Source organism: Pyrus communis, chromosome 11, assembly GCF_041283825.1.
Source record: "Pyrus communis isolate YQ-2024b chromosome 11, ASM4128382v1, whole genome shotgun sequence".
Classification (NCBI taxonomy): domain Eukaryota; kingdom Viridiplantae; phylum Streptophyta; class Magnoliopsida; order Rosales; family Rosaceae; genus Pyrus; species Pyrus communis.
The window spans coordinates 276,059-303,180 of NC_142575.1; the positions used below are offsets into that span (position 1 = coordinate 276,059).

The window sequence follows — 27,122 nt, forward strand, 5'->3', positions numbered from 1 at the left end:
TTCCTTCCTGCGCTCTTACCAAAATATTTCAATAAATCTACAAAATAAAACGCTTCTGCACGTATATAAAAAATTTAATCCCTTTGTAAAGAGAAATGACTCATTACACGTAAGTTATGTATTTTCTAAATTTTATATAAAAACACCTACATATTCTAAAATACAATTAAAAGTACAGCTACAAAACCACACTAGTATGTAAATAAAAGCAGCACAAGTGCATATAATAATCCACTGTAGTACTAGTATTGTTAAACAAACATAACATTATCATACAACCAGCTCATCATCACTTTTCATTTCCTACCAAATCGCATAATACACCTAACAAGAAAACTAGAAAAGCATAATAACGTTCACCCAATGAATGATGAATGGTAAACTCAACCACTTATGAGTGCATGAGCTATCAAGTTAGAACTTATACTGTGTTTACTTGTCTATATTAAATCCAATTGCTAATATATACATAATCGAAAAGATTGTGATCTTCATGAAACAATTGGTAATTCTTTACTTGAAAAAACTAAGACTAGATTGATAATTAGAAATGAGCTGTTCCAATACAAGTTCGTTTTTTTTCAACTTCTAAATTTCTCGATTCATGATTTCATCGATTAAATAAGTAGACATGCTAAAAACGAATTTAATTAGCAGAATGAAAGTGAAAAAAACTGTGAAAAAAAAACTATAAAAAAAATTGGCAAAACAATAGTTAAAAATCTTTTAGAAGACAGCAAACGTGGGGGGGGGGGGGGACCCTGAGGCAAGGTGACAGTTGTATGACAACAATGCCAAAGCCACCCTGTGAGGTGTCAACTTCATCAACCCCCCCTAACGTTCACTTTGGGAAATTTGGCAGTTCAGCAGCCTTTGAAAATTGAAAATTTGAAAATTTGAAAAATTGAAAAATTTAATCTATCTTTCTGTCTCTCGTCTCTCTCTTTCTCTCTCCTCTCTCTGAGGATATATAGCCTACAACCCACAGCCATTGTCCTTACACTTCCTCTACAGCAATATAAGCAATCAAGTTTCTTTCTTCCTCTCCTTTTTTCTATATTCCAAATTAATTACTCAGTAATCAAGAAATGGAGGCAATGAAGATGAACCTTTTTGTTGCTTTGTTGGTGGTTATGATGGTGGCCTTCTCAGGCATTCAACAAGTAGCTGCAGCTGAAGCTCAAGTTCCAGCTCCAAGCCCAACATCTGATGCCTTCACATTTGCCCCCACTTTCTTTACTTCTCTGGCAGCTTTGGCTTTTGGCTTATTCTTCTAAGCATGATTCTTTTGGGGGGAATTTCAGGTCTTAATTTAATTTTGTATTGTTGATGGAGTTGTATGTGTGTGATCTTTTCGTTTTGGTGGATTTGTATTATATGATGTATAATTAATGTCATAATCTTTTTAGTGGGAATGTGAGGATGGTTCAATTTTAGGCTAATAAAGGGGATCAAGGGTAGGCATTTGATGTCCTTGTATTTTCTCTATCATTTCTATCAGTGATTCATTTGTACTAAAAAAATTTCATTCTTCTATTTTCTTGTCGTTTTCAGATTAATGTCTCATCATTGGATTTAATCTAGGAATTCGTATGATTATGAAACTTTTCTATACTTAAGAAATAACATATGTGATTTGATTAAAAAAAAAAAAACATATGTGAGTTATATGATCCGTTGGTTTGGACAGTGTGTCTTTCGCTTGATTTAGTTTTCCTTCTTGTAGTTTAGACCATTGCATTTTGAAAGCAAAAAACTGAAAGAGAAGAAAGAAACAAAGATAATTAGACAGAGTGGACCTTGTAAGTTGGCAATTGTGGTGAGAAGAGAAGGGTTATGATGAGCAGTAGCTAGCTAAGCTTGGCATGTTCTACTCCAATGAAGTTGTGTGAATTGTAATGGTGAATTGGGCATGGGTTTGTGGTGCCTCTGCAATAATGCTTAAGGCCATTCCATAGTCGAGTGTTGAACATGCAAGGGGAGAACAAAGATTTACATGCAACTAGGACATCAAAGTGACAGTATTACAAATTTATTATGTATAAGAATGTGTGATTCGTTTGAGATATTATCGACAATTTAGTGTTATATTACATGGAAGTCCTCCACGAGGAGGTTTACCAAAAAATCAAAACCAAGTGCTTTGATCCTTGCAAGTTTGTGGCTTGTGAGTTTCTGTGAGGGACCATTCAGAACAGCCAAGGATTGTATTAACTTGGCGGTGGTCCAAATGAAATTCTTCATTGTGTGGGTCATATCCATACAATGCCAGAGAATGAATGAAATGACTTGATGCCTAAAATATCCTATAGTTTTACATGAATTTTCGTATAAATATAATGCAAAACAGAGGGTATTATGGATGAGGGAGTCAAAAACATGATCTCCAAAAACTATTTAGGAAATATGCAACAACTTACATACATTGGTCATATATCTCTATCGTTTTTATCACGTGACGTAAACGGAGGGACAACTAAATTTTCCGCCACAAATTAACCTAGACCTGGACACACATCATCATTCATCTTCAATCAGTTCACATGGATTGAAAAAAAATAGCTTCTTTCTGTACAACAACTTCACATGGAATGTAGAAAATAAAGTAACGCAGAAAAGAAAATTGTTTAGGGTTTAAAAAAACCAAAAACAGCAATGATGTGAACCTTTGAACAAACATCACATGCTTTGTGAGTTCTAAGAAAGGATGGTAGGGCCATATATATAATATCAAAATTGTTTTTTCTAAAGGCAATAATTAAGAACTTCAAAAATTAGAACTCTGCAATAATTAAGTTTCTTAAATTTCTTGTAGGACATTCAAGAGATGCTTTGTCCAGAAAAAAAATTTGTTATGGTTGTCAGAAATATGTTAGGAACACTGCTGGCATATTACAAGACTGAAGAATGGGAGCAAAACTGCGAAGGAAAGAGTGCTTCCAGAAAACTTGTCGCATTTATCAACTCGATAAAACGGAAGAGTGCTTCCAGAAAACTTGTCGCATTTATCTTACCTCCCACGTAAAATATTTTGCGAAAATTTAATAACCATTTTTCATAAAAAACACTACAATGAATAGTTCATGAATTTCAACTCCATTTTGTCCAAAACTACAAATATCATCATAAAAGTATTTTCGTGGAAGTTTCACCACACCATAAGATTCTTTAAATTCATGCACGACATTTCAGAGACATTGTGAGCCCTGCTATAGTCGTAAAATTACTTGTTTTCACATTTACCACACAGTTGGGTTTTGAAAATTTATGTAAATTTTTTTTTTTTTGATATTCTTGTGGATGGAGTCCCGTTTAGGCAATGTTTTGAGCCCCTTTGTTGTTTTTGTCCACCTTTTTTTAAGTTTTTGGTTTAATCTATTAAAAATACATTTGTGCATCGATAAATGGTAAAACCATTTTCATTTGCCTTATAAAGTTACTCTTACTCATGGGGGAAAATATAATACAAAATAAAAAACTTCCATTTTTCGCAAAAAGAAGTGGGCTAATCATCATGGTTTCTAAGCGATTTTTCAAATTTGTACATAAATCGTCGTAAAATCTACTTACTTTCATCTTCACCTCACCGTTGGGTTATGAAAATTCATGTAAGATTTTTTGTTGATATCATTTTGGATGGATTCCTTTTTTGTCAATGTTTTGACCCCCACTATAGTTTTTGTCTACTTACTTTTTAGTTTTCAGCGTAAATATTCTATTAAAAATATATTTAAGACTTAATAAATGGTAAAACCATTTTCAATTACCTTATAAAGTTACCCTAAATCATGACGGAAAATATTTTGCAAAAATAAAAATTTGCATTTTTCTCAAAAAATGTGGGTGTATCACAGTTTCTAGGCGATTTTACAAATTTGTACAGAAATCGTTGTAAAATCTATGACCTTTCACTTTCATTGCACCATTGCATTTTGAAAATTCATGTAAGACTTTTTGTTAATATTCTTATGGATAAATGTAAAACCGCTTTCATTGGCCTTACAAAGTTACTCTTAATCTTGTTGCAAAATATTATGCAAAAATAAAAATTTGCATTTTTCTTAAAAAAAAAAAAAACAAAAAAAAACGTGGGTTTAACCATCATGGTTTCTAGGCAATTTGCAAATTTCTACAAAAATCATCGTGAAATTACTTTGTTCAACTTTCACTTCACCTTTGGGTTTTTAAAAGTCATGTAAGCACCATATGTAAGACTTATTGTCTACTTACTTTTTAGTTTTCAGCGTAAATATTCTATTAAAAATATATTTAAGACTTAATAAATGGTAAAACCATTTTCAATTACCTTATAAAGTTACCCTAAATCATGACGGAAAATATTTTGCAAAAATAAAAATTTGCATTTTTCTCAAAAAATGTGAGTGTATCACAGTTTCTAGGCGATTTTACAAATTTGTACAGAAATCGTCGTAAAATCTATGACCTTTCACTTTCATTGCACCATTGCATTTTGAAAATTCATGTAAGACTTTTTGTTAATATTCTTATGGATAAATGTAAAACCGCTTTCATTGGCCTTACAAAGTTACTCTTAATCTTGTTGCAAAATATTATGCAAAAATAAAAATTTGCATTTTTCTTAAAAAAAAAAAAAAACAAAAAAAAACGTGGGTTTAACCATCACGGTTTCTAGGCAATTTGCAAATTTCTACAAAAATCATCGGGAAATTACTTTGTTCAACTTTCACTTCACCTTTGGGTTTTTAAAAGTCATGTAAGCACCATATGTAAGACTTATTGTCTACTTACTTTTTAGTTTTCAGCGTAAATATTCTATTAAAAATATATTTAAGACTTAATAAATGGTAAAACCATTTTCAATTACCTTATAAAGTTACCCTAAATCATGACGGAAAATATTTTGCAAAAATAAAAATTTGCATTTTTCTCAAAAAATGTGAGTGTATCACAGTTTCTAGGCGATTTTACAAATTTGTACAGAAATCGTCGTAAAATCTATGACCTTTCACTTTCATTGCACCATTGCATTTTGAAAATTCATGTAAGACTTTTTGTTAATATTCTTATGGATAAATGTAAAACCGCTTTCATTGGCCTTACAAAGTTACTCTTAATCTTGTTGCAAAATATTATGCAAAAATAAAAATTTGCATTTTTCTTAAAAAAAACAAAAAAACAAAAAAAGACGTGGGTTTAACCATCATGGTTTCTAGGCAATTTGCAAATTTCTACAAAAATCATCGTGAAATTACTTTGTTCAACTTTCACTTCACCTTTGGGTTTTTAAAAGTCATGTAAGCACCATATGTAAGACTTATTGTTGATATTCTTGTGGATAGAGTCCCGTCTCGGCAATGTTTTGGCCACATTATTGTTTTTGTCCCCTTATTTTCAAGTTTTTAGCATAAACACTTTATTAAAAATACATTTGCGCCTCAATAAATGGTAAAACCATTTTAATTTGCCTTATAAAGTTAATCTTGAACATGGGGGATGATATTATACAAAAATAATTTTTTTTTCATTTTTCTCAAAAAAAAAAAAAATGTGGGCTAACCATCACGGTTTCTCAACGATTTTTCAACTATGCACATTAATCGTCATAAAATCTACTTGCTTTCATCTTCACTGCACCGTTGGTTTTTCAAAATTCTTGTAAGTCTCTTTGTCGATATCCTTGTGGATGGAGTCTCATTTTGGCAATGTTTTGCGCTCCACTACAGTTTGTCCATTTATTTATAAGTTTTTGGCTTAAATAGTCTATTTAAAATACATTTATGGGTCGATGTATGGTAAAACCATTTTCATTTGCCTTATAAAGTTAATCTTTAAACATGGGGATAATATTATACAAAAATAAATATTTTTCATTTTTCTCATAAAAAAAACGTGGGCTAACCATCACGGCTTCTCGGCGATTTTTCAAATTTGTACATTAATCGTCATAAAATCTACTTTCTTTCATCTTCACTGCAACGTTGGTTTTTAAAAATTCCTGTAAGTCTTTTTGTTGATATCCTTGTGGATGGAGTCCCATTTTAGTAATGTTTTGTACCCCACTACAGTTTGTCCATTTATTTATAAGTTTTTGGCTTAAATACTCTACTTAAAATACATTTGTGGCTTGATAAATGGTAAAATTGCTTTCATTTGCCATATAAAGTTACTCTTAATCATGGGGAGAAATATTATGCAAAAATAAAAAACTTTCATTTTTCTCTTAAAACAGGTGGGCTAACCACCACGATTTCTAAGATATTTTGCAAATTTGTACAAAATCGTCATAAAAAATACTTGCTTTCACCTTCACCACACTATTGGGTTTTGAAACTTCATGCAAGATTTTTCATTATTCTTGCAGATGGAGTCTCGTTTCAGTAATGTTTTGGGCCCCTCTTTTTGTCCACTTATTTTTAAGTTTTTGGCCTAAATACTCTAGTAAAAATATATTTGGGGCTTGATAAATGGTAAAATTGCTTTCGTTTGCATTATAAAGTTACACTTAATCATGAGGAGAAATGTTATGCAAAAATAAACACTTTGCATTTTTTTAAAAAGAAAGTGGGATAACCATCACGGTTTCTAGGTGATTTTGCATTTTTGGACAAAAATCGTCGTAAAATCTAATTGCTTTCACCTTCACCCCATCGTTGGGTTTTGAAAATTCATTGATATTCTTGTGGATGGACTCCGGTTTCGGCAATATATTGGTTCCCACTAAGTTTAAGTTTTTGGTGTAAATACTCTTTGAAGAATAAATTTGCAGATCAATAAATGGTTGAACCCCTTTCAATTGCCTTATAAAGTTATTGTTTGTCATGATGGAAAAAATTTTGCAAAAATAAAATTTGCATTTAAAAAAAAAAAAAAAAACGCCGGCTAACCATCATGGTTTCTAGGAGATTTTACCAATTTGTAAAAAAAGCGTTGTACAATCAACTTGCTTTCACCTTCATGCACCGTTTGGTTTTGAAAATTCATGTAAGACTTTTCATTGATATTCTTGTGGATGGACTCCTGTTTCAGCAATGTTTTGGTCCCCACCCGGTCTAAGTTTTCGTTGTAAATATTCTGTTAAGAATAAATTTGCGGTTTAATAAATGGTGGAACCACTTTCAATTGCCTTATAATGTTACTCTTAGTTATGACGGAAAATAAAATTAGCATTTTTCTCAAAAAAAAAAAAAAAGTGGGCAACAATCAAGGTTTCTAGGCGATTTTACAAATTTGTAAAAAAAACGTTGTAAAAAAATCAACTTGCTTTCACCTTCACACACTGTTTGGTTTTGAAAATTCATGTAAGACTTTTTACTAATATTCTTGTGGTTGGACTCCCGTTTCGGCAATGTTTTGGTCCCTACTCGGTTTAAGTTTTCGGTGTAAATATTCTGTTAAGAATAAATTTGCGGCTTAATAAATGATAGAACCACTTTCAATTGCGTTATAAAGTTACTCTTAGTTATGACGGAAAATATTTTGCAAAAATAAAAATTTGCATTTTTCTCAAAAAAAAACATGGGCTAACCATCACAGTTTCTAGACGATTTTGCAAATTTGTAAAATAGCGTCATAAAATCAACTTGCTTTCACCTTCACGCACTGTTTGGTTTTGCAAATTCTTTTAAGACTGTTCATTGATATTCTTGTGGATGGACTCCCGTTTCGGCAATGTATTGGTCCAACTCAGTTTAAGTTTTCGAAGTAAATATTCATTTAAGAGTAAATTTGCGGCTCAATAAATGATAGAACCGTTTTCAATTGCCTTATAAAGTTATTCTTAGTTATGACGGAAAATATTTTCCAAAAATAAAAATTTTCATTTTTCTAAAAAAACGACGTAGGCTAACCATCATGGTTTCTAGGCGATTTTACAAATTTGTAAAATAAACGTTGTAAAATCAACTTGCTTTCACCTTCACGCACCGTTTAGTTTTGAAAATTCATGTAAGACTTTTCACTGATATTCTTGTGGATGGACTGCCGTTTCGGCAGTGTTTTGGTCCCTACTTGGTTTAAGTTTTCGGTATAAATATTATGTTAAGAATAAATTTGCAGCTCCATAAATGGTAGAACTACTTTCAATTGACTTATAAAGTTACTCTTTGTCATGATGGAGAATATTTTGCAAAGATAAAAATTTGCATTTTTCTCAAATAAACGTGGGTGTTATTATGGTTTTTAGGAAATTTTGCAAATTTGTAAAAAAAAGCATTGTAATATCAACTTGCTTTCACCTTCACGCACTGTTTAATTTTGAAAATTCATGCAAGACTTTTCATTGATATTCTTGTGGATGGACTCTCGTTTCGACAATGTTTTGGTCCCCATTGATAATTGCTCAAAAGTGCATGTCTAATGCGCTTTGATTATACCCGTTACTTGTTTTTCTCTAGTAATTTATCAAATTTGTGCTTTATCATGTATAACTAGTTAAATAGGTTTTATATCTAATTTTTTTAAATTTTTTACTGAGGTTATATTAATTTTAATGTGCAAGGCTATGAGAATGTTGCAAGGCAATTAAAGGGTGAGGCACAAGACAATAAATTGGTGCTTAATTCTATGTCGGTTACCGAAAAGAAATGAAGAAAGGAGAAGGCAAATAAGAAGAAAAAGAAATGGCTAGCCATTACCATTTCAATATGGCATTATGTGACATCCCACATCGCCCAGGGGAGTGATCCTTATATGTATATTCTCATTCCTACCTAGCACGAGGCCTTTTGGGAGCTCACTGGTTTCGGGTTCCATAGGAACTCCGAAGTTAAGCGAGAAGGGGGACTAGAGCAATCCCATGATGGGTGACCCACTAGGAAGTTACTCGTGAGTTCCCAAAAACAAAACCGTGAGGGAGTGGTAAGCCCAAAGCGGACAATATCGTGCTACGGTGGCGGAGCGGGCCCGGGAAGTGGTCCGTCTCGGGCCGGGATGTGACAATTTGGTATCAGAGCCTAACCTTGGTCGCGTGTGTGCCGATGAGGACGTCGGGCCCCTAAGGGGGTGGATTGTGACATCCCATATCGCCCAGGGTGACACACCCCGTCCCGAAGGAGGGCATGCTGGCCGTCACGTGAGAGTGACGTAACCATTTACACAGTTCGGAAGCTTTAAAATATACAACTTCTAAGATGAACCACCCGAAGGTGAGTTCTCATTTGGTCCATTCTGTCAGAACACCGTTGAATTTCCTCGTAGTCACCACACCTTTGCAATTCTTAAACCTGGAGGGGCGCAAAACCAAAATTGAGTGGGTCAGTAAAACAATTCTTTTCCAAATCCAAACACTTCTCAAAACTTTGTAACCCCTCTCCGTAAAACCTGTATACTTTCTCAAAAAATAAACATATATACGTATGTATAGATATGTCAGTCATGCTCCAAAGTATGCCATTCATGCTTGAGAATATGCCACATCAGAATCTCATAATAAATGTAAATGCTCAAGCATAACTCATATCAATATCATATAATCTGGCAGCCGAGAGTCACCTAACGTGACCTGTACGGCTGCATATAGAGCTCAAATCTCAAACTCAATAACTGAATCTGCACATGAGTCGGAACCACCTAACGTGGTTTGTACGACAGGCTGGTGTAATATATATATATGCTCTAGTGCTACGATCACGTGAAGCTGGGCGATAAATCGCGGGTCACCTACGAGTCGGAACCACCTAATGTGGTATGTACGACAAGCCTATGCACCTAACTTGGATCCAAGGCGAGCATGCGGTACGGGTGAACATACACGTGAAGGCTATGCCCCAACTCTGGGCGGGAGCACTAACACCGGGGGTGCAGATTATGAGCTCTCTAAGCATCTCAAACTACTATTGCATACAAACTTGAATACCACTTACCTGGCACTTACCTGTGCGTCCACAGCACCAAATACACATATATAAATGTATGCCGCTACTAATGCATGTGATGATAGTATTTCAAATGTAGCTTACCTGGGCCTCCTCAGCACCATGCAACAGTATGCATAATTATGGTAATGCACATATTAAAATATGATGCATATATGACAGGATATTTAATTCGTATTTCTTTTAAAATACGTTTTATGGGAAATACGTCAAGCATACGTATATATATATATACTGAAAAGTAACTGCCCACTCACTGATCACATCGACGTCTCGTAGGTCCCTGAGCCTCCCCTAGATTGGTTACATTCTTCTTTTGTATAATTTTCACCTATACAAACAGTAACCAACTTGACGTTATTTAACGCACATACACCAAACATTCGTCCATAACTTTCTCATACGTTGCTCAATTTGGGTGTATGAATATACCACGGTGATCTACACGACGTCACGAACACGTGACAATTTTCAGAACTCAATTTGGAGCTCTCACGCGCCCCCACGCGCCATTTTCAAGCGCTGCCCACGCGCGCGTCTTCTTCCCCGCGTCGCCGGACTGGTTTCGCCGGCGGTGGGTGTTTTGCCGGAATTTCTGGGTAAACTTCAAAGTGTCATAACTTCTTCATTTCTTAACCATTTTCGACGTCTTATATATCAAAATGAAGGTATTGACGAGACGAACACAACCATACCTGCCTTAACCCCTAACTCGCCGTGGATTCGCCGGAAAAGGCCTCGAAAGCTCCAGCCAACTTTGACCACGATGATCCCGACGTCCAATTCCTTCAAACGAAGCACTCCAAGCTTCCTTAGGACCTCACCAAGCTTCCTGCAAGCTTCAAAATCCCAAAAACATGCTAGTTTAAGTTTGCATGAACAGTACCTAAATCGGATTACCTCGAATCGACATGAAAACGAAGGATTTCTCACCTGAAAATGGTATGGTTGCACTCGCACGAGCTTCACGAGTTCGAATATGTACTTGGATTCTCCGATCTACAAGGTTTGGGTGATTTGTGTGTTGTCCGTACGTTGAAGGAAGAAGAATGATGGAGGACTCGGGGAGAGGGAGAGAGAGAAGTGACAGAAAAGAAACAGAGGGAGAGGAAAACACGGGAGAGATAGAGACAGTGTGTGTAAGTGTGTGTGTGTGGTCCAACACATGCCACACCACACAAACAACACTAAACGTAAATGTAACGAACTAGGGGTAAAAAGGTAAATTCACACATACGTTTTTATAATCTCGGGACGGGATGTCACACAGGGGAGTGATTCTTATATGTATATTCCCATCCCTACCTAGCACGAGGCCTTTTGGGAGCTCACTGGCTTCGGATTCCGTAGGAACTCCGAAGTTAAGCGAGAAGGGGGGCTAGAGCAATCCCATGATGGGTGACCCACTGGGAAGTTGCTCGTGAGTTCCCAAAAACAAAACCGTGAGGGAATGGTAAGCCCAAAGCGGACAATATCGTGCTACGGTGATAGAGCGGGCCCGGGAAGTGGTCCGCCCCGGGCCGGGATGTGACACATTAAGTCTTATCAATGACCATTATTCAGAGGGTTATGGGGATTGGCATTAACATATTAATAATGGGTTTATCAATGACCATTATCGAAGAAGAATATGAAGGGAGGTTGACTGCGGTAGCAGCTCATATAATCTCCATTTGATTGTTTTCCAAAGTGGCCCGACTCTTTCATAATTTTAGACTTTTCTTTTTCTATTTAGTTTATGGAGAACTAATCTCCCTAGCTAGGGGGGAAACCTATATTACTAGTATGTAGTTTTATTATTTTGATTCTAATTGATGAATATTGGTTATGATTCATAAGTTTAATCATATTTTCCTATAGTTTTTGTTTCACATTCATGCTTTTAGTGAATTGAATAAATTAGTAGAATGGTACGATTTCGACGGAGTAATTTTTTAATATTTTGTTGCCGTGGGTACAAATTATATTTGGGATTACTTCTATAAGAAATTGAATGGGCGTTTTGTTTTGAATATCTACAATGAAAATCACTTTCAAGAAGTTTTATACGAGGAAAACTTAATTGCTATATTTTCTGGTTGAGATCACTTGTTGTTGGTATCTCAGTTGAGTTATAAAAAGGAATCGAAATAGTGAAATTGCATAGTTGTATGTGGGTGGAACCCTGATGCTTTAGTGTTTTTAATTGTTGAACTTTTATTCTATAAGTTACATCTCATTCGATATTATTTTTTGTTTCAGTCTTGATAATTCTGCATTCTTTTTCAATGCTCTTTAAGGAATATGACACTCAGACTTCAAGTTGATACTGCTACGCGACACCTGCACTTGGGTTTAGCAAGCACCCACTCAGTTTAAGTTTTTTGTGTAAATATTCTGTTAAGAAAAACTTTGAAGCCCAATAAATGGTAGAGCCATTTTCAATTGCCTTATAAAGTTACCATTAGTTATGACGGAAAATATTTTGCAAAAATAAAAATTTGCATTTGTCTCAAAAAATCGTGGGCTAATAATCACGGTTCTAGGTGATTTTGCAAATTTGTAAAAAAAATGTCGTAAAATCAACTTGCTTTCACCTTCACGCACCGTTTCATTTTGAAAATTCATGTAAGACTTTTCATTGATATTCTTGTGGATGGATTCCCATTTCGGCAATGTTTTGGTCTGTACTCGGTTTAAGCTTTCAATGTAAATATTTTGTTAATAATAAATTTGTGACTCAATAAATGGTAGAATCTCTTTCAATCGCCTTATAAAGTTACTCTTAGTTATGATGGAAAGTATTTTGCAAAAATAAAAATTTGCGTTTTTCTCACAAAAACGTGGGCTAACCATCAGTGTTTCTAGGCAATTTTGCAAATTTGTAAAAAAAACATCGTAAAATCTACTTGCTTTCACCTTCATGCACCGTTTGGTTTTGAAAATTCACGTAAGACTTTTCATTAATATTCTTGTAGATGGACTCCCGTTTCATCAATGTTTTGGTCCATACTCGGTTTAAGCTTTCAATGTAAGTATTTTGTTATAATAAATGTGTGGCTTAATAAATGGTAGAACGGCTTTCAATTGCCTTTATTAAGTTACTCTTAGTCATGACGGAAAATATTTTGTAAAAATAAAAATTTTCTTTTTTCTCAACAAAATGTGGGCTAACCATAACGGTTTCTTGGCGATTTTGCAAATTTGTAAGAAAAGCATCGTAAAATCAACTTGCTTTCACTTTCACATACCGTTTGGTTTTGAAAATTCATGTAAGACTTTTTATTGACATTCTTGTGGATGGACTCCCATTTAGGCAATGTATTCTTCCCCACTTAGTTTAAGTTTTCGAAGTAAATATTCTGTTAAAATAAATTTACGACCCAATGAATGGTAAAACTGCTTTCAATTGCCTTATAAAGTTACTCTTAATCTTTATGGAAAATTTTCATTTTTCTCAAAAAAGCGTGGGCTAATCATCACAGTTTCTAGGCGATTTTGCAAATTTGTTAAAAAAGTGTCGTAAACTCAACTTTCTTTCACCTTCACACACCGTTTGGTTTTGAAAATTCATGTAAGACTTTTTATTGATATTCTTGTGGATGGACTCTCGTTTCGGCAATGTTTTGGTTCCAATTCAGTTTAAGTTTTTGGTGTAAATTTTCTGTTTAGAATAAATTTGCTGCTCAATAAATGGTAGAATTGCTTTCAATTGCCTTATGAGGCTACTTTTAGTCATGATGGAAAATATTCTGCAAAAATAAAATCTACGTTTTTCTCAAAAAAAATGTGGCCTAACCATTATGGTTTCTAGGCGATTTTGCAAATTTGTAAAAAAAGCGTCGTAAAAAATCAACTAGCTTTCACCTTCAAGCACCGTTTGGCTTTGAAAATTCATTTAGTACTTTTCATTGATATTCTTGTGGATGGACTCCCGCTTCAGTAATGTTTTGGTCCCTAATCGGTTTAAGTTTTCGGCGTAAATATTCTTCTAAGAATAAATTTGCAGTTGAATGAATGGTAGAACTGCTTTCAATTGCCTTTTAAAGTTACTCTTAGTTATGGCGAAAAAAATTTTACAAACAATAAAAATTTGCATTTTTCTCAAAAAAGCATGGGCTAACATCATGGTTTCTAAGCAATTTTGCAAATTCATAAAAAAAGCGTTGTCAAATCAACTTGCTTTCACCTTCATGCACCGTTTGGTTTTGAAAATTCATGTAAGACTTTTGATTGATATTCTTGTGGATGAACTCCCGTTTTGGCAATGTTTTGGTCCCCGCTCAGTTTAAGTTTCATGTGTAAATATTATGTTAAGAATAAATTTACGGCTAAATAAATGGTAGAAACCCTTTTAATTGCCTTATAAAGTTACTCTTAGTCATGACGGAAAATATTTTGCTAAAATAAAAACTTTTATTTTTCTCAAAAAAAACGTGGGCTAACGATCACGGTTTTTAGGTGATTCTACAAATTTGAAAAAAAAAGGTCGTAAAAAATCAATTTGCTTTCACCTTCAAGCACCGTTTGGCTTTGAAAATTCATGTAAGATTTTTCATTGATATTCTTGTGGATGGACTCCTGTTTTGGCAATGTTTTGGTTCCCACTTGGTTTAAGTTTTTGGTATAAATATTCTGTTAAGAATAAATTTGTGACTTAATAAATGGTAGAACTGCTTTCTATTGCCTTATAAAGTTACTCTTAGTTATGAGAGAAAATATTTTGCAAAAATAAAAATTTGCGTTTTTCTCACAAAAACGTGGGCTAACTATCACTGTTTCTAGGTGATTTTCCAAATTTGTGAAAAAATGGTCATAAAATTAACTTGCTTTCACCTTCACGCACCGTTTGGTTTTGAAAATTCATGTAAGACTTTTCATTGATATTCTTTTGGTTCGACACCCGTTTCGGCAATGTTTTGGTCCCCACTCTGTTTAATTTTTCGGTGTAAATATTTTGTTTAGAATAAATAAGTGGCTCAATAAATGGTAGAACCACTTTCAATTGCCTTATAAAGTTACTCTTAGTCATGACGGAAAATATTTTGCAAAAATAAAAATCTGCATTTTTCTCCAAAAACATGTGGGCTTAATGGTTTCTTGGCGATTTTGCAAATTTGTAAGAAAAACATCGTAAAATCAAGTTGCTTTTACCTTCACGCACCATTTGGTTTTGAAAATTCATGTAAGACTTTTTATTGACATCCTTGTGGTCCCGTTTAGGCAATGTATTCTTCCCCACTCAGTTTAAGTTTTCCAAGTAAATATTTTGTTAAAATAAAATTGTGGCCCAATAAATGGTAAAACTGCTTTCAATTACCTTATAAAGTTACTCTTAGTCTTTACAGAAAATATTTTGCAAAAATAAAAATTTGCATTTTTCTCAAAAAAAAGTGGGCCTAACCATCACGGTTTCTAGGCGATTTTGCAAATTTGTAAAAAAAGCGTCGTAAAATCAACTTGCTTTCACCTTCATACATAGTTTGGTTTTGAAAATTCATGTAAGACTTTTCTTTGATATTCTTGTGGATGGACTCCCGTTTCGGCAATGTTTTTGTCCCCACTTAGTTTAAGTTTTCGATGTAAATTTTCTATTAAGAATAAACTTGTTGCTCAATAAATGGTAGAAGCGCTTTCAATTGCCTTATAATGTTACTTTTAGTCATGACGGAAAATATTTTGCAAAAATAAAAAATTGCATTTTTCTCAAAAAAAATGTGGGCTAACCATCACGATTTCTAAGCGATGTTGCAAATTTGTAAAAAAAGTGTCGGAAAATCAACTTGCTTTCACCTTCACGCACCACTTGGTTTTGAAAATTCATGTAAGGCTTTTCATTGATATTCTTGTGGATGGACTCTCGTTTTCGCAATGTTTTTGTCCCCACTCGGTTTAAGCTTTTGGTGTAAATATTCTGTTTGGAATAAATTTACGGCTCAATAAATGGTAGAATCTCTTTCAATCGCCTTATAAAGTTACTTTTAGTTATGATGGAAAATATTTTGCAAAAGTAAAAATTTGCATTTTTCCCACAAAAACATGGGCATCACAGTTTATAGCGCGATTTTGCAAATTTGTAAAAAAAGCGTCGTAAAATCAAATTACAAATTTCTTTCACCTTCACGAATCGTTTAGTTTTGAAAATTCGTGTAAGACTTTTCATTGATATTGTTGTGGATGGACTCCCGTTTCGGCAATGTTTTTGTCCCCATTCAATTTAAGTTTTCGGTGTAAATTTTATGTTTTGAATAAATTTGTGGCTCAATAAATGGTAGAACTGCTTTCAATTGCCTTATAAAGTTACTTTTAGTCATGATGGAAAATATTTTGCAAAAATAAAAATTTTCATTTTTCTCAAAAAAAAAAAAAAAAAAAAACGTGGGTGACAGTTCTAGGCGATTTTGCAAATTTGTAGAAAAAACGTCGTAAGATCAACTTGCTTTCACCTTCATGCGCTGTTTGGTTTTGAAAATTCATGTAAGACTTTTCATTGATATTCTTGTGGATTGACTTCCTGTTTCGGCAATGTTTTGGTCCCTACTCGGTTTAAGCTTTCGGTGTAAATATTTTGTTAAGAATAAATTTGCGTCTCAATAAATGGTAGAATCGCTTTCGATCGCCTTATAAAGTTACTCATAGTTATGACGGAAAGTATTTTGCAAAAATAAAAATTTTCGGTTTTCTCACAAAAACGTGGGCTAACCATAACTGTTTCTAGGAGATTTTGCAAATTTGTAAAAAAACAAAAACATCGTAAAATCTACTTGCTTTCACCTTCATGCACTATTTGGTTTTGAAAATTCATGTAAGAATTTTCATTGATATTCTTGTGGTTGGACTCCCGTTTCGGCAATGTTTTGGTCCCTACTCTGTTTAATTTTTCGGTGTAAATATTCTGTTAAGAATAAATTTGCTGCTCAATAAATAGTAGAACTGCTTTCAATTTCCTTATAAAGTTACTCTTAGTCATGACGGAAAATATTTTTCCAAAATAAAAATTTGTATTTTTATCAAAAAACGTGAGCTATATCACGGTTTCTTAGCGATTTTGCAAATTTGAAAAAAAAAAAAAACGTCGTAAAATCAACTTGCTTTCACCTTCACTTTCACCTCACCGTGGAGTCATTAAAATTCATGTACAAGTTTTTGGTATCATGTTGAGAAAGATTACTGTATCGGCTGGTATGGATATATGACAACTAAACCGAAATTTGAGAGTATCATGTTGCAGTTGCAGTGCCCCTTTCCTATGCTTCCCGTCTATTCGAGTCTTGTCACTGCGCTCCCAAACAACGAGAACGCACATATAACATACATGTGACATAATCATTCTGCAATGAACTGTTGTCTTTTTTGTTTAGGTCGTAGGTTCAAAATCTCATGTGCCAAAGTTTGTTGTGTTGTCGAATAAAAATAAATAAATCGAAACTCTAATCACGCCTTGATTTATTTGTTACAAACTATTCATGCAGAACAAGAGGAACACATTGATAATCTCCCTCCCAAGTACCTTAATCTTCATATTAAACTGTCCTTCCAACTGTTCATATACATCATGATAATCTACCTATTTCTTCCCAGGCTGCCTATTTTCGTTTACATCCATTTGGAAAAAGATGGCTATGAATTAGCAGGCTAAAATTACATCTAGAAATCCCCAATTTACAAAAATCGTCTATAGAAGTACTACACTGTCAACTTTCAGGCCTTCGAGAGTTCACTTGGTCATTTCATACCTTAACATATATATATTTACCAATAAATGGCCAAGTGATTACCCGCGGTCTTGATTTTACCCCCTCTAAGCCTTCTCTTGATGCCTGGACAGCTCCTTATCAGCAAAATGCAAAAGCCTCCTCAATCTCAAAACCATATCGCAATGAAATGGCAGTGCAGTTCGCCTCTCTAGGTACACTGGACTCACAGTCATCCATGAGAGTGCATGAAGCTCTGCCGCCAGAGATTCCAGAATGACATGAATCTCAAACTCCAACTCTCTAGCTTCCGAGCTTGGACTCCTTCCCGCTTGTTTGGTATTACCCCTCATGAGTTTGTCTTGGCTAAAGCTATTGCCTCCATAATGATCAATAAGACTGACCAAAAGAGATGAAGGCCATTCTTCTTTGCTCCTCCAATCTCTCCTCACAGTAGGTGCAGCTTTGGAAACCACAAAACAAGTAGAAAAGGGGATAGCAGAGCCTTTACTGTGAAGGAGATGGGCTACTGGAGGTGATTCGGCAGTGAGGCATGTGGGCAGCTGAAGAGGTGTTGGCGGGAGGAATCGCATGCTCGGTGATGGGATCAGAATGTAAGAAGCAGGTTTGGAACCAAGAGACTTCACGGGTGTGAAGCCTTCCAGATATGCTGCGGAGCCCACACCGACAACACCTTGAGCTCCTGCACAGAACTTGGAGTCAATATTATAATCAAACTTCACATTAACTTCTCTGATCCGCTTGGCAGATAAATAAATAAAAGGTTTGAAGTGTCTCAGAAACAAACTCGCGTAATTTAGATAACTAAACTATTTCCATAAGACATTTTCTCTTGTTTATGTTGATCTATAGAACCCTGGTTCATATTGCATAAGAAAAAGTCCCAATTATTGCTGTTAGCTTTTGTTCTAATACTTCTTTTTCCCTCTTTTTTTGAGACACGCAAAAGAAATAAACAAAGAAGAGGAGCACTTTGTTAAGCAAACGGAAAGATGCATATGGTGCTGTTCCGTTCAGTTTAAAACTATTATCCCAAAAATACTAACCAAGTTCATGTATTGGGCCTTAAAGAATAAAGCATCACCATCATTATGTAATATTAGTTATTGGACAACAGAATGAGGACTGGAAGAAGTAACTGACCCGGAGATTGTGTATCTGCTTGAAAAATAAGATGCAAAGAATGATCAATTGCAATTGTAATAAAGCTGATACTTTGCACCCACTGAATAAAACTCCTTGAGCTGTCCATTAACTGTGTGCCCACGAGCTGCTTTCTGACAGAAGGTTGTCCTAAGCCACCCTTCATATATCCAGATATTTTTTAGTGAGAGCTGCCATACAGAGGGCCAGGTGAAGAAGGTAGGGTTCTTTCTTGAATCATACTCATTTCCTGCTGTTGCATGGAATGCCCTTACTACTAGCAGACATCCCATCAGACAGAGATCGCCACAGTTGCAAATTCAACACCGATACCAATTTGAGAGTAGTGAATAAAAGCTGTGAATGAAAATTCACAGCATCGGTGAAAGTGATCTCAACATACAAGATGTACAAATAATAACCAAATTGATTGCAATTACCAACAGAAAAAAAGGTTGACAAGAATACCAACTGCATGTGGGCACTTCATCTCATAATTTAATTCTCACCCATGTAACCACTGTATCTCACATGCAATTGTCACCCTAAAATCCCTAATATAGACTTCGTCTTCCATCACAGTTCATCTTCAAAAATTAAAAATCTACTCGATACATTGCAGCTTTGTAACCGCACCAACACACAACTTCAACTTTAAAACAGAAAACCATAAGAACTTTGAAACGTAAAATGATGGGAATGAACTCAGTATACCTTGGTATTCAAGTTCATAGAAACTTCCAATGCGTGCAATCACAAAGTCCCTTGGCTTGGCAACACTGGTATCAGAAGAGCATGCCCGCAATATCTGACAGCCTTGCTGCAGAACTTGCACAAAAAGGCATTCCAACCCCTTTGTGTCTTGTCTACTGCTGATTCCACCAAAGGGGAATATGTGGCTATCAAGTAATTCTCCCCTTGAATCTGTCCAGATACATATTAGCCAACGCCAATCCTCTGTCCATCCATAGCAACAATGTAGGCTTGGAGTCTTATCTGGCTCAGATCCATCTTGGGAGCCCGATCCAGAATCAGCATTTCCACCCAAACTTGTATTCGGCAGAAAGCCTCCACTACTGTCATCTGACAATGGCTTTGAAGATTCTAATGATAAATTACCAAAAGCTAAAGGTGACAATGCACGCTCTAGAGAACCAGGTTCCACAAGAATAAAAAGCGGTTCAAAGATGTAGCGAGTCTCATCTTGAGGAAAAATATCTCCAATTCTGTTGGGATCACAGCTTACTGCTCCACTTCTTGTTTGCCATGAACTATCCCAGCCACCAGTCCTCAAACTAGCATCAATTTCACCCTCTCTTGGAAGGGAATGCCCATTAATTCAAGAGCCAACACAATCCTTCCACATCCCCGGAGTGGTAGAAGGCATTTGTGTGAGGACAGTATGGGATCTACTGGACAGTGATGATCATTGGACCACATCGCTAGATGGTCCTCGTGATATTCGGCGAGCCTTGTTGTAAATAGTAAAAGCAGTTTCCTTGAGAATTACAAGCTCATTCAGTGATGAGCTTGTAACTTTAAAAATGGCATCCACTGTCACAATTTGCAGTACCAATTTAGGAATATTAAACCCAGAAAGTACTAAAATATTTGATATTGATGCTTCATCCACTGTTGCTGAATAGCTTAATGCCTTGGAAACCTGACTGTGCCATAGAGATCTCTTTTCTCTGGCTGATTGGAAAATGACCGATCCAATAGCAACAGAAGATTCAACGACGGTCTTTAGAACTGGAATAGGCTCAGGGAAGGGGCACACAACATAAATCACCTGGATACAAAGAACCAACATAATATAGGATGTTAATCACAAGCAGTTAAAATAGTTTCATTACTATCTTGAGCAATTAGCAGAAAATACAATTTTCAAATAACCATAAAAGTAAGGTAAATTGAGTTTCCAGCGTACTCAGAAGAGTCCCAAATGAATAAGATAGAAAGCTTTGCAACTTAGGATAATCAGAAATTTATCCAAATATAGGATTGACATGAAATTTCCATAATCAGGAAAGGAAAAGAACACGTCTAAATACAACAGTAATTGAAGGCCTACTTTACTCACCGTTGAAGGACCACTACTTCCTTCTTTTGCATTTGTGGACAAGCAGTGACCAAGTTTCAAAGCTTTGAGTGCCTCTGAGAGAGACTTAAGGTAGCTTGTCAGGTCCCAGCCATTTGAAAGAGAAAGAAAATAATCACCTATTGAGCCCAGAGGAGATGCATTTCTGCTTTCTATCTTCATCGCTTGAGGGCAATCAAGTAGGACAAACCCAGGAGATGGCCTTCTCCCAGAGTCCACCTCCATTTGGTTCCCAACAGTCTGGAGTAAATGAGTTCCCAGTTTGCATGTTTCATAAACTGGAGAAAAGGAAGCAAAAGGTAGAACTTAAACACACAGATAAAAAGGGGAGGGGGAAGAGATCATGTGGAAGACAAATATTTTTCTCTTTCTAAACGAGAACACCTGAAAGCACAAATTCACCATAGATAACTGAGTTATGCACAAGCTTTTATTTTCCATTCAAGTAATAACTCCGAAATGTCTCTTTGAATTCACACATTTTCAGGGGTTAAATATGTTGAGAATAAACTCAAAAATGAGATCAGTGTTGTCTTTCTTCTTTTTTCTCTTGCAAAGCTATCATATATAACAGCATTCAAGCCATGATGCAATGCAAGTATGCCATATTAAGAATAAACTCAAAAAAAATGAAACTTTAAGAATTCAAAGCTAATGAAACAAATGAAGAGAACAGGGGCAAATGAACATACGATTTTGAAAATATTCGTCCACATTCCTTTTGAATATGATGGTAAAGCTCCAAAGCTCCTTGCCCCTCAGCTACTAAGTGCCCTTCTTTTATGATACTAAACTCGTATCAAATCCAATCCCCAAACATCTCTCATCTCTGCAAATAATACCAAATGAAAATTCATACACGTTTTCAACGCAGAGAAAAATATAGCAAATTAAGAAAATTGTTTCCACGTAGTGATATATGTATGCATGTAAAGAGCTACAAACCCTAACAACCCGTCTGGTGGCAACATATGGAGAGGGAAGCAAAGTGAAAATTTCAAATTTCAGATACAAGCTGCAAGATTTAGTATGCTTCTCCTTCCCAATTCCGAAGACTCTTGGCAGCGGAAAGATGGAGAAAAAAAGGAAGAAAATTTGCAATAGAAAATAAGCGTCCCTTGTGTGGTGTTTGGCTGCCGGGAAAATTCAGTCGGTGATTTTCTTTCAGAGGGTTTTTCTTACTCAAGTCTCAACAGTCCAAGTGAAATGAATTTTGTATCGATTCAAGTAGAAAGGATTATCGTGCGTCGATCTCATTCGGATCCTATTCCGCACTTATTCGGACAGCTGCGCTAGAAAATCTGAATTTTTGTCGTCGTTTGTCCGACACCTAATGGGTTAACGGTGCGGATCCTGGTTGGTTCGTTACCGATTGTCTAATTCAGAGCTTTGCACGTTTGTACTCTAAATAACTGAAATGCCCAAACTTGCATTGTTCATTTGTACTCCAAAACTTTAGCTAGTTATGCAATAAAATAATAAAGACAACTAACATTTTAAGTTCGACAAAAAATATTTTAAAGACAACTAACATTTTAAGTTCGACAAAAAAAGTAAAAAAAACTAACATTTTAAGTTGAGTGTTGTTAAACTCACTTTATTGTCTTATCATTTTATCATCTTATAATAAAAATGTTAATACTAATTTTACCTTGTAAAATGACAAAAGGATTGCCGTGAATTTATAAATGGGTTATGAGGATGAAATTTGGGAATTGCCGTCCTAAGGCTTGGTCGTGGAATTTGAAAGGAAGTTGAAATGAACTGACGATCTGGGATGATTGAATTATAGAATTCTAACCAGAATTAAAATCGGAAAGGGAGGTTTGGCGGTAAGTTGAGATGCGAGTGTGCTTATCATCACTCTAATGTTTCATTGGATAAGTTTAAGCGTGGTCCAAATTTAAGTTAGCTGTAAAGCGGTCTAAATTTAAGTTAGATGTTCAAAAAGGTCATACAATGAGTCATTCAGTACTACGATCTGATAGTATTTCTTTTCATTCGAAAATGAGAGGTCTTAGATTCGAATTTCGTAGATGAAAAATTTGATATCAAATTAAGTTGTTCATTATGTGACTTACCCGAACTCTCCTTTCCCTTAATATAAAAATACCAATGTTCTAAAAAAAAAAAAAAGATCATACGAGGTGAAATAAAATTTTCCTATAAATAACCGTTCACTTTCAGCGTGGGTTTTCTGCCGCGTAGCATAAACTCTCACTCTCTCAAATTTCCCAATTTTTTCTAGCAGAAAAGCAAAAATTAAAAAAATGCACGCACTGGCAAAGCTGTGCAAGAATCTCCCTCGCCCTCTCTTTCTCCTCGCTCCGAGAACCTTAACCACCCTTACTTCTTCTTCTTCTTCTTTATCGCACTCACTAACCTCACCGGGCTGTGATTCCACCATCACCCACAGCACCAACACGTGTTTCACCGGAAGAACTCTGCTTCGCTCTCCTTGGTCCGCCATTCAACAACGCGGAGCCGTCGTCCACGGCGGCGATGTAAGTTCCTTAATCTCGTTTAGGTTTTTCGTGCTATGAATTCGACTATTTTGAGTTGCAACTGTTGTTTGTAATCATGGGTTGGGTGATTCGTGATTCTGCAGGTAAAACCTGGAAATGTCATTGCAAGGAATGGTGGGTTTGGAATTTCATTGGGTTTAGTTTGAATCTCGTTCAAAGTTTCAATTTTTACTAACCAAGTTTGTGAATTTTGAAAATATATTGCATTGCGGTCGGGGTTATGGTTTGCAATACCTTTTCCAGATCGCATTTACCAGGTGAGTTTGCTGATTATCTACTTTAATGGTGATTAGTGTTGTTAATTAGTATTCTGGAGTTTTATTGATGCATAATTTGTTGTTATATAGGTGTTAAAGGCGGATCATTCGCATGAAGGAAGAGGAAAAGCGGTAGTTAAGGTGTTTTTCTGACGTTATCATTATTAGGGTGTTGGTCACAAGCTGTGATTGTAATTTATGTTTTTTTTTCAATCATGCTGATATCTTAAGCTGTGTTTTCGTTGCAGGTGGAGGTTCGTGATGTTGACTCCGGGAACAAGACATCCTTACGATTGTTGACGGATGAGCAAATTGATAGTACGAAACTTTCAACTTTGCAAATTCCTATTACTAGTTATGGTTCAGTTTTCGAAGTTCAATGTTAGCATTCTCTGGTTGTCGTATGATCTTAGTTTCTTGGATATTTATTTATGCATTGCGCGTCATAAATTGTTTTACTGTTTCGTGCCATTCTTAATGTCTGTTTTGATAATTTTGAAGCGAACGTGCTGGGTTGTCACTGTATTTCCAGTTGGCTGAGTTCCTTTAATCTTAATCATGTCCCTTTTTTTTTGAGCTATTATAAATGTGTGTGCTTAAGTTAAGATGATAAATCTCATATGGATTGCTGCAGAAGTATTTGTTGAATCAAAAACTTACGTTTACATGTGCACAGATCGTGATGGCATTGTAGTATTGATAGAGTGAGTTTTATATAATATTAAAATTTTCTTCTGGCATCGCCTTCGGTTCACTTTCTTCTGTTACTTTCCCTTAAATAATGTGTACTATTTATAATTCTTTTCAGCCCTGATACACTTGATCAACTTGATGTGCCTGAGGACTTGTTTGGAAAGAAGGCTAAATACCTACAAGGTCTAAATTTATTATAGTACATGTTACTCTCTGTTCACTTATTTCCATGATATTTTTTTTATTTTCTTTTCCTTAGTGTCCGTATACCAAAATATTATTGGTTGCCATGTATCTAAAATATGTTATCACTGTGAACAGAGGAAATGAAAGTGACAGTGGAGCTGTATAATGATAAACCTTTATCCGTTAAAGTTCCAAAGCACGTGACATGCGTTGTCAAGGAAGCACAAAATCCTGTGAGGGGGACTGCACAAGCACCTAAGTATGTTTTCATTGTGGAATATTATCTGTTTTTCAGACTTTGTATCTCTAGTTGCTTTCTTTTTCAGTATCAGTATATATGGAATTTAGTACTTTGTGAGTATGCAAATGAATGAAAGAAAAAAATCCTGCAATTCCTAAACCATTGATTTCTCAATTAACTTGTTAAACTAAAGCTTGCTATGATAAGACCTTTTAATCATCATTGACTTGGCTCCTCCTACAAATCTTGTAGCTAAATTCTGAAGCGGTTTCCAGTTCTCATCTTGACACTACTGTACGCTGTAATTTTATTATATCATTTGTGTGCTTTTGCTATTCCCTTGATATTTCTCTAAAATGCAGGGAAATATTAGCTGTGATGGAAAACGGCTTCACTGTCAAAGTAAGACTATTTTTTCTGAGTAGTTTGATATTTAAATTTATTCATCTTTGTAGCTAATATTACAAAATAACATTAGGTATTTGCAAAACCTGTAGCAAGCAATAAACTTAGAATAGGACACATTCCAAATTACGGCTTTCTAATTTGAAGGGGGATATTTTTGTTGGCATTCCTAAACCTTGTTCTACCATCCCATGGTGCATTGAGGATATTCCATAGGTTTTATGAATCATATATTGCATTATTGTTTGTGTTTAATATTTTTTGTAAATTTTCTTTTCAAACTTTCCTAGGTACCACCTCACATTGTAGAAGGTGAAGCTGTGGTGGTTGACACCGATGACGACTCTTATGTTAAAAGGTAATTTTATACTCATCTTTATGGCATGTTTCACATATTTCAAGTTCTATTTTCTGGCACAGTTAATATAGGGTAAGCATTTTATTTCACGTCTGCTTGAAGTGTATCTATTTTTTTTTTTATTTTTTTTTTTTAAATGTTCATAAGATGAGATTTTTTTTTTTTTACGTTCTAAATAGAATGATGCCGATGATTGAGATGTTGAAGTTAATGCTATAATGTTATTATCCCTCTGTATAATTGTAACTCTCCTCGTGCACTGTGAAGCGTTTCTGGATTTTGTACCAAGTCTATTCTCTTATTTCCTTTTGGTATCAGGGCCAAGCCATAATGCTTAATAGCATTGCTTCAATTGGATGGAGAGGTGGAAATTCTATTGGCCACTGTTTAAGATGAGTTGCTCAACTTCATGATAATTTTTACCATCTTGATGTAGCTGATTCAAAGTGATGTACATTTACTCGTACAACATAGTTTGGCAGCAGAAATGATACCGCTCTTTCAGCGGGATGATAGTTTTGCTCGTTGACTTGATGAACACATGTTTCTTGGTGCAGTTTAGTTTATAAAAAAAGGAAAAAAGTTTCACATTATTATTAAACTACTGTTTTGCACTTTTATGATTTTATGAGAAGGGAAACGAATTTTTATCATATATGCTGATAAGCTCTTTCATCAATGTTCCACTGAAACTTCGTGCAGAATTCGTTTTAATGTTAAATCTGATTAGCCTAGTGGTTCAAGACAAGTTGTTCATATCTGGTAACCAACCGGTTTATTGGAGGCAAACCCCTTTTAGCACGAAATATATGACCTCTGATGTTCTTCATCACCTCGGTATTTTGGCTACTCGCAACAAATCAGATTCACTGTTCATGAAATTTGACCGTCCGGACCAAAACCTTGTTTGAAACATGACATCAGTGGCCAACCTTATGATACACGGCAGTATTTTTGACATTCATATTTGGTTCTAATCTCGGAAATAAAAACATGATGAAGTAAATAAGATTCTAATCTTGGCAAAAATACAAGTTTTAACATATCTGCTTCGAAAAGAAATGTTATCAGACCAAGACTTAATTAATTAAGATCTAAACCAAATCAAATCCAATCTGATTCCACAAGTTCCTGATTCTTTCATTGGGGATTGTGTGATTGTATCCCTGTTGCATGACATCCCCTACATACTCACAAAACAAAGGGGAAATGAAACATGACATCAAAAGGAAAGCTTGACTACACGTTTATGTGCATCTTGTTGCAGACTTCTAGTATTCAGATTGCCAGTCCAACTGACACTTCGAGATTCCAAATCCTTTCTAAATGAAACCAGGAAGTCTCCAAAATCATGCAGCAGAATAACATAATCAACCACTTTCCAATAAATAGACAAATATGCGTGCGTGTTTGCGTGTGTTTGAGATAGAGAGAGCAATAGCGGGAGAGAGAATACCATGGCAGGAGGTGCAACGCGAAAAAAACATGTAGAAATCCTTCAAACAATGGTCGTCTTGATTTTAGAATTTTCAGGACACAATCCAGGGAGCTAGCATATTCACTTTCTTGTTTCGCTATACGGATGTGTTTTGAGTGAAATAGGAACACCTTGAAGATATTGCGGGCATGCCTAAAAATCTCCGGACTGGATGAATGATACAATGT

At 35.2% G+C, this 27,122-nt stretch overlaps 4 protein-coding genes and 1 long non-coding RNA gene across 6 annotated transcripts; 2 read left to right on the forward strand and 3 right to left on the reverse strand.

Moving 5' to 3' along the window:
* Positions 1–938: 938 nt before the first annotated feature.
* LOC137742534 (arabinogalactan protein 13) lies at positions 939–1,553 on the forward strand. The gene has a single exon (XM_068482427.1). The coding sequence runs from the start codon at positions 1,089–1,091 to the stop codon at positions 1,275–1,277; it is 189 nt and encodes a 62-aa protein (XP_068338528.1). The 5' UTR covers positions 939–1,088; the 3' UTR covers positions 1,278–1,553.
* Positions 1,554–9,013: 7,460 nt separating this feature from the next.
* Positions 9,014–10,397, reverse strand: LOC148692605 (uncharacterized). The gene is made up of 3 exons (XR_015952984.1): positions 10,287–10,397; positions 10,112–10,185; positions 9,014–9,203 (listed from the first exon to the last, which is right to left on the reverse strand). It is a non-coding gene; the product is annotated as an uncharacterized LOC148692605 (long non-coding RNA).
* A 6,854-nt stretch (positions 10,398–17,251) lies between these two features.
* LOC137743263 (mediator of RNA polymerase II transcription subunit 13-like) lies at positions 17,252–22,041 on the reverse strand. Its single transcript, XM_088680659.1, has 6 exons — positions 21,738–22,041; positions 21,485–21,621; positions 20,775–21,070; positions 19,406–20,483; positions 18,692–19,048; positions 17,252–18,230 (listed from the first exon to the last, which is right to left on the reverse strand). The coding sequence occupies exons 5-6, from the start codon at positions 18,855–18,857 to the stop codon at positions 17,635–17,637; spliced, it is 762 nt and encodes a 253-aa protein (XP_088536785.1). The 5' UTR covers positions 18,858–19,048; positions 19,406–20,483; positions 20,775–21,070; positions 21,485–21,621; positions 21,738–22,041; the 3' UTR covers positions 17,252–17,634.
* Positions 18,984–21,017, reverse strand: LOC148692606 (mediator of RNA polymerase II transcription subunit 13-like). Its single transcript, XM_088679457.1, has 4 exons — positions 20,775–21,017; positions 20,202–20,483; positions 19,406–20,003; positions 18,984–19,048 (listed from the first exon to the last, which is right to left on the reverse strand). The coding sequence occupies exons 1-4, from the start codon at positions 21,015–21,017 to the stop codon at positions 18,984–18,986; spliced, it is 1,188 nt and encodes a 395-aa protein (XP_088535583.1).
* A 946-nt stretch (positions 22,042–22,987) lies between the features above and the next one.
* Positions 22,988–26,058, forward strand: LOC137743324 (uncharacterized). 2 transcript variants are annotated; one of them, XM_068483192.2, is made up of 11 exons: positions 22,988–23,296; positions 23,401–23,431; positions 23,561–23,574; positions 23,665–23,715; positions 23,823–23,892; positions 24,209–24,278; positions 24,383–24,450; positions 24,589–24,712; positions 25,057–25,096; positions 25,390–25,457; positions 25,776–26,058. In XM_068483192.2, the coding sequence occupies exons 1-11, from the start codon at positions 23,063–23,065 to the stop codon at positions 25,786–25,788; spliced, it is 783 nt and encodes a 260-aa protein (XP_068339293.1). In that variant the 5' UTR covers positions 22,988–23,062; the 3' UTR covers positions 25,789–26,058. The 2 variants fall into 2 exon arrangements, with proteins under 2 accessions (XP_068339293.1, XP_088535147.1); XM_088679021.1 differs by having other exon boundaries at positions 24,251–24,278.
* Positions 26,059–27,122: the final 1,064 nt, after the last annotated feature.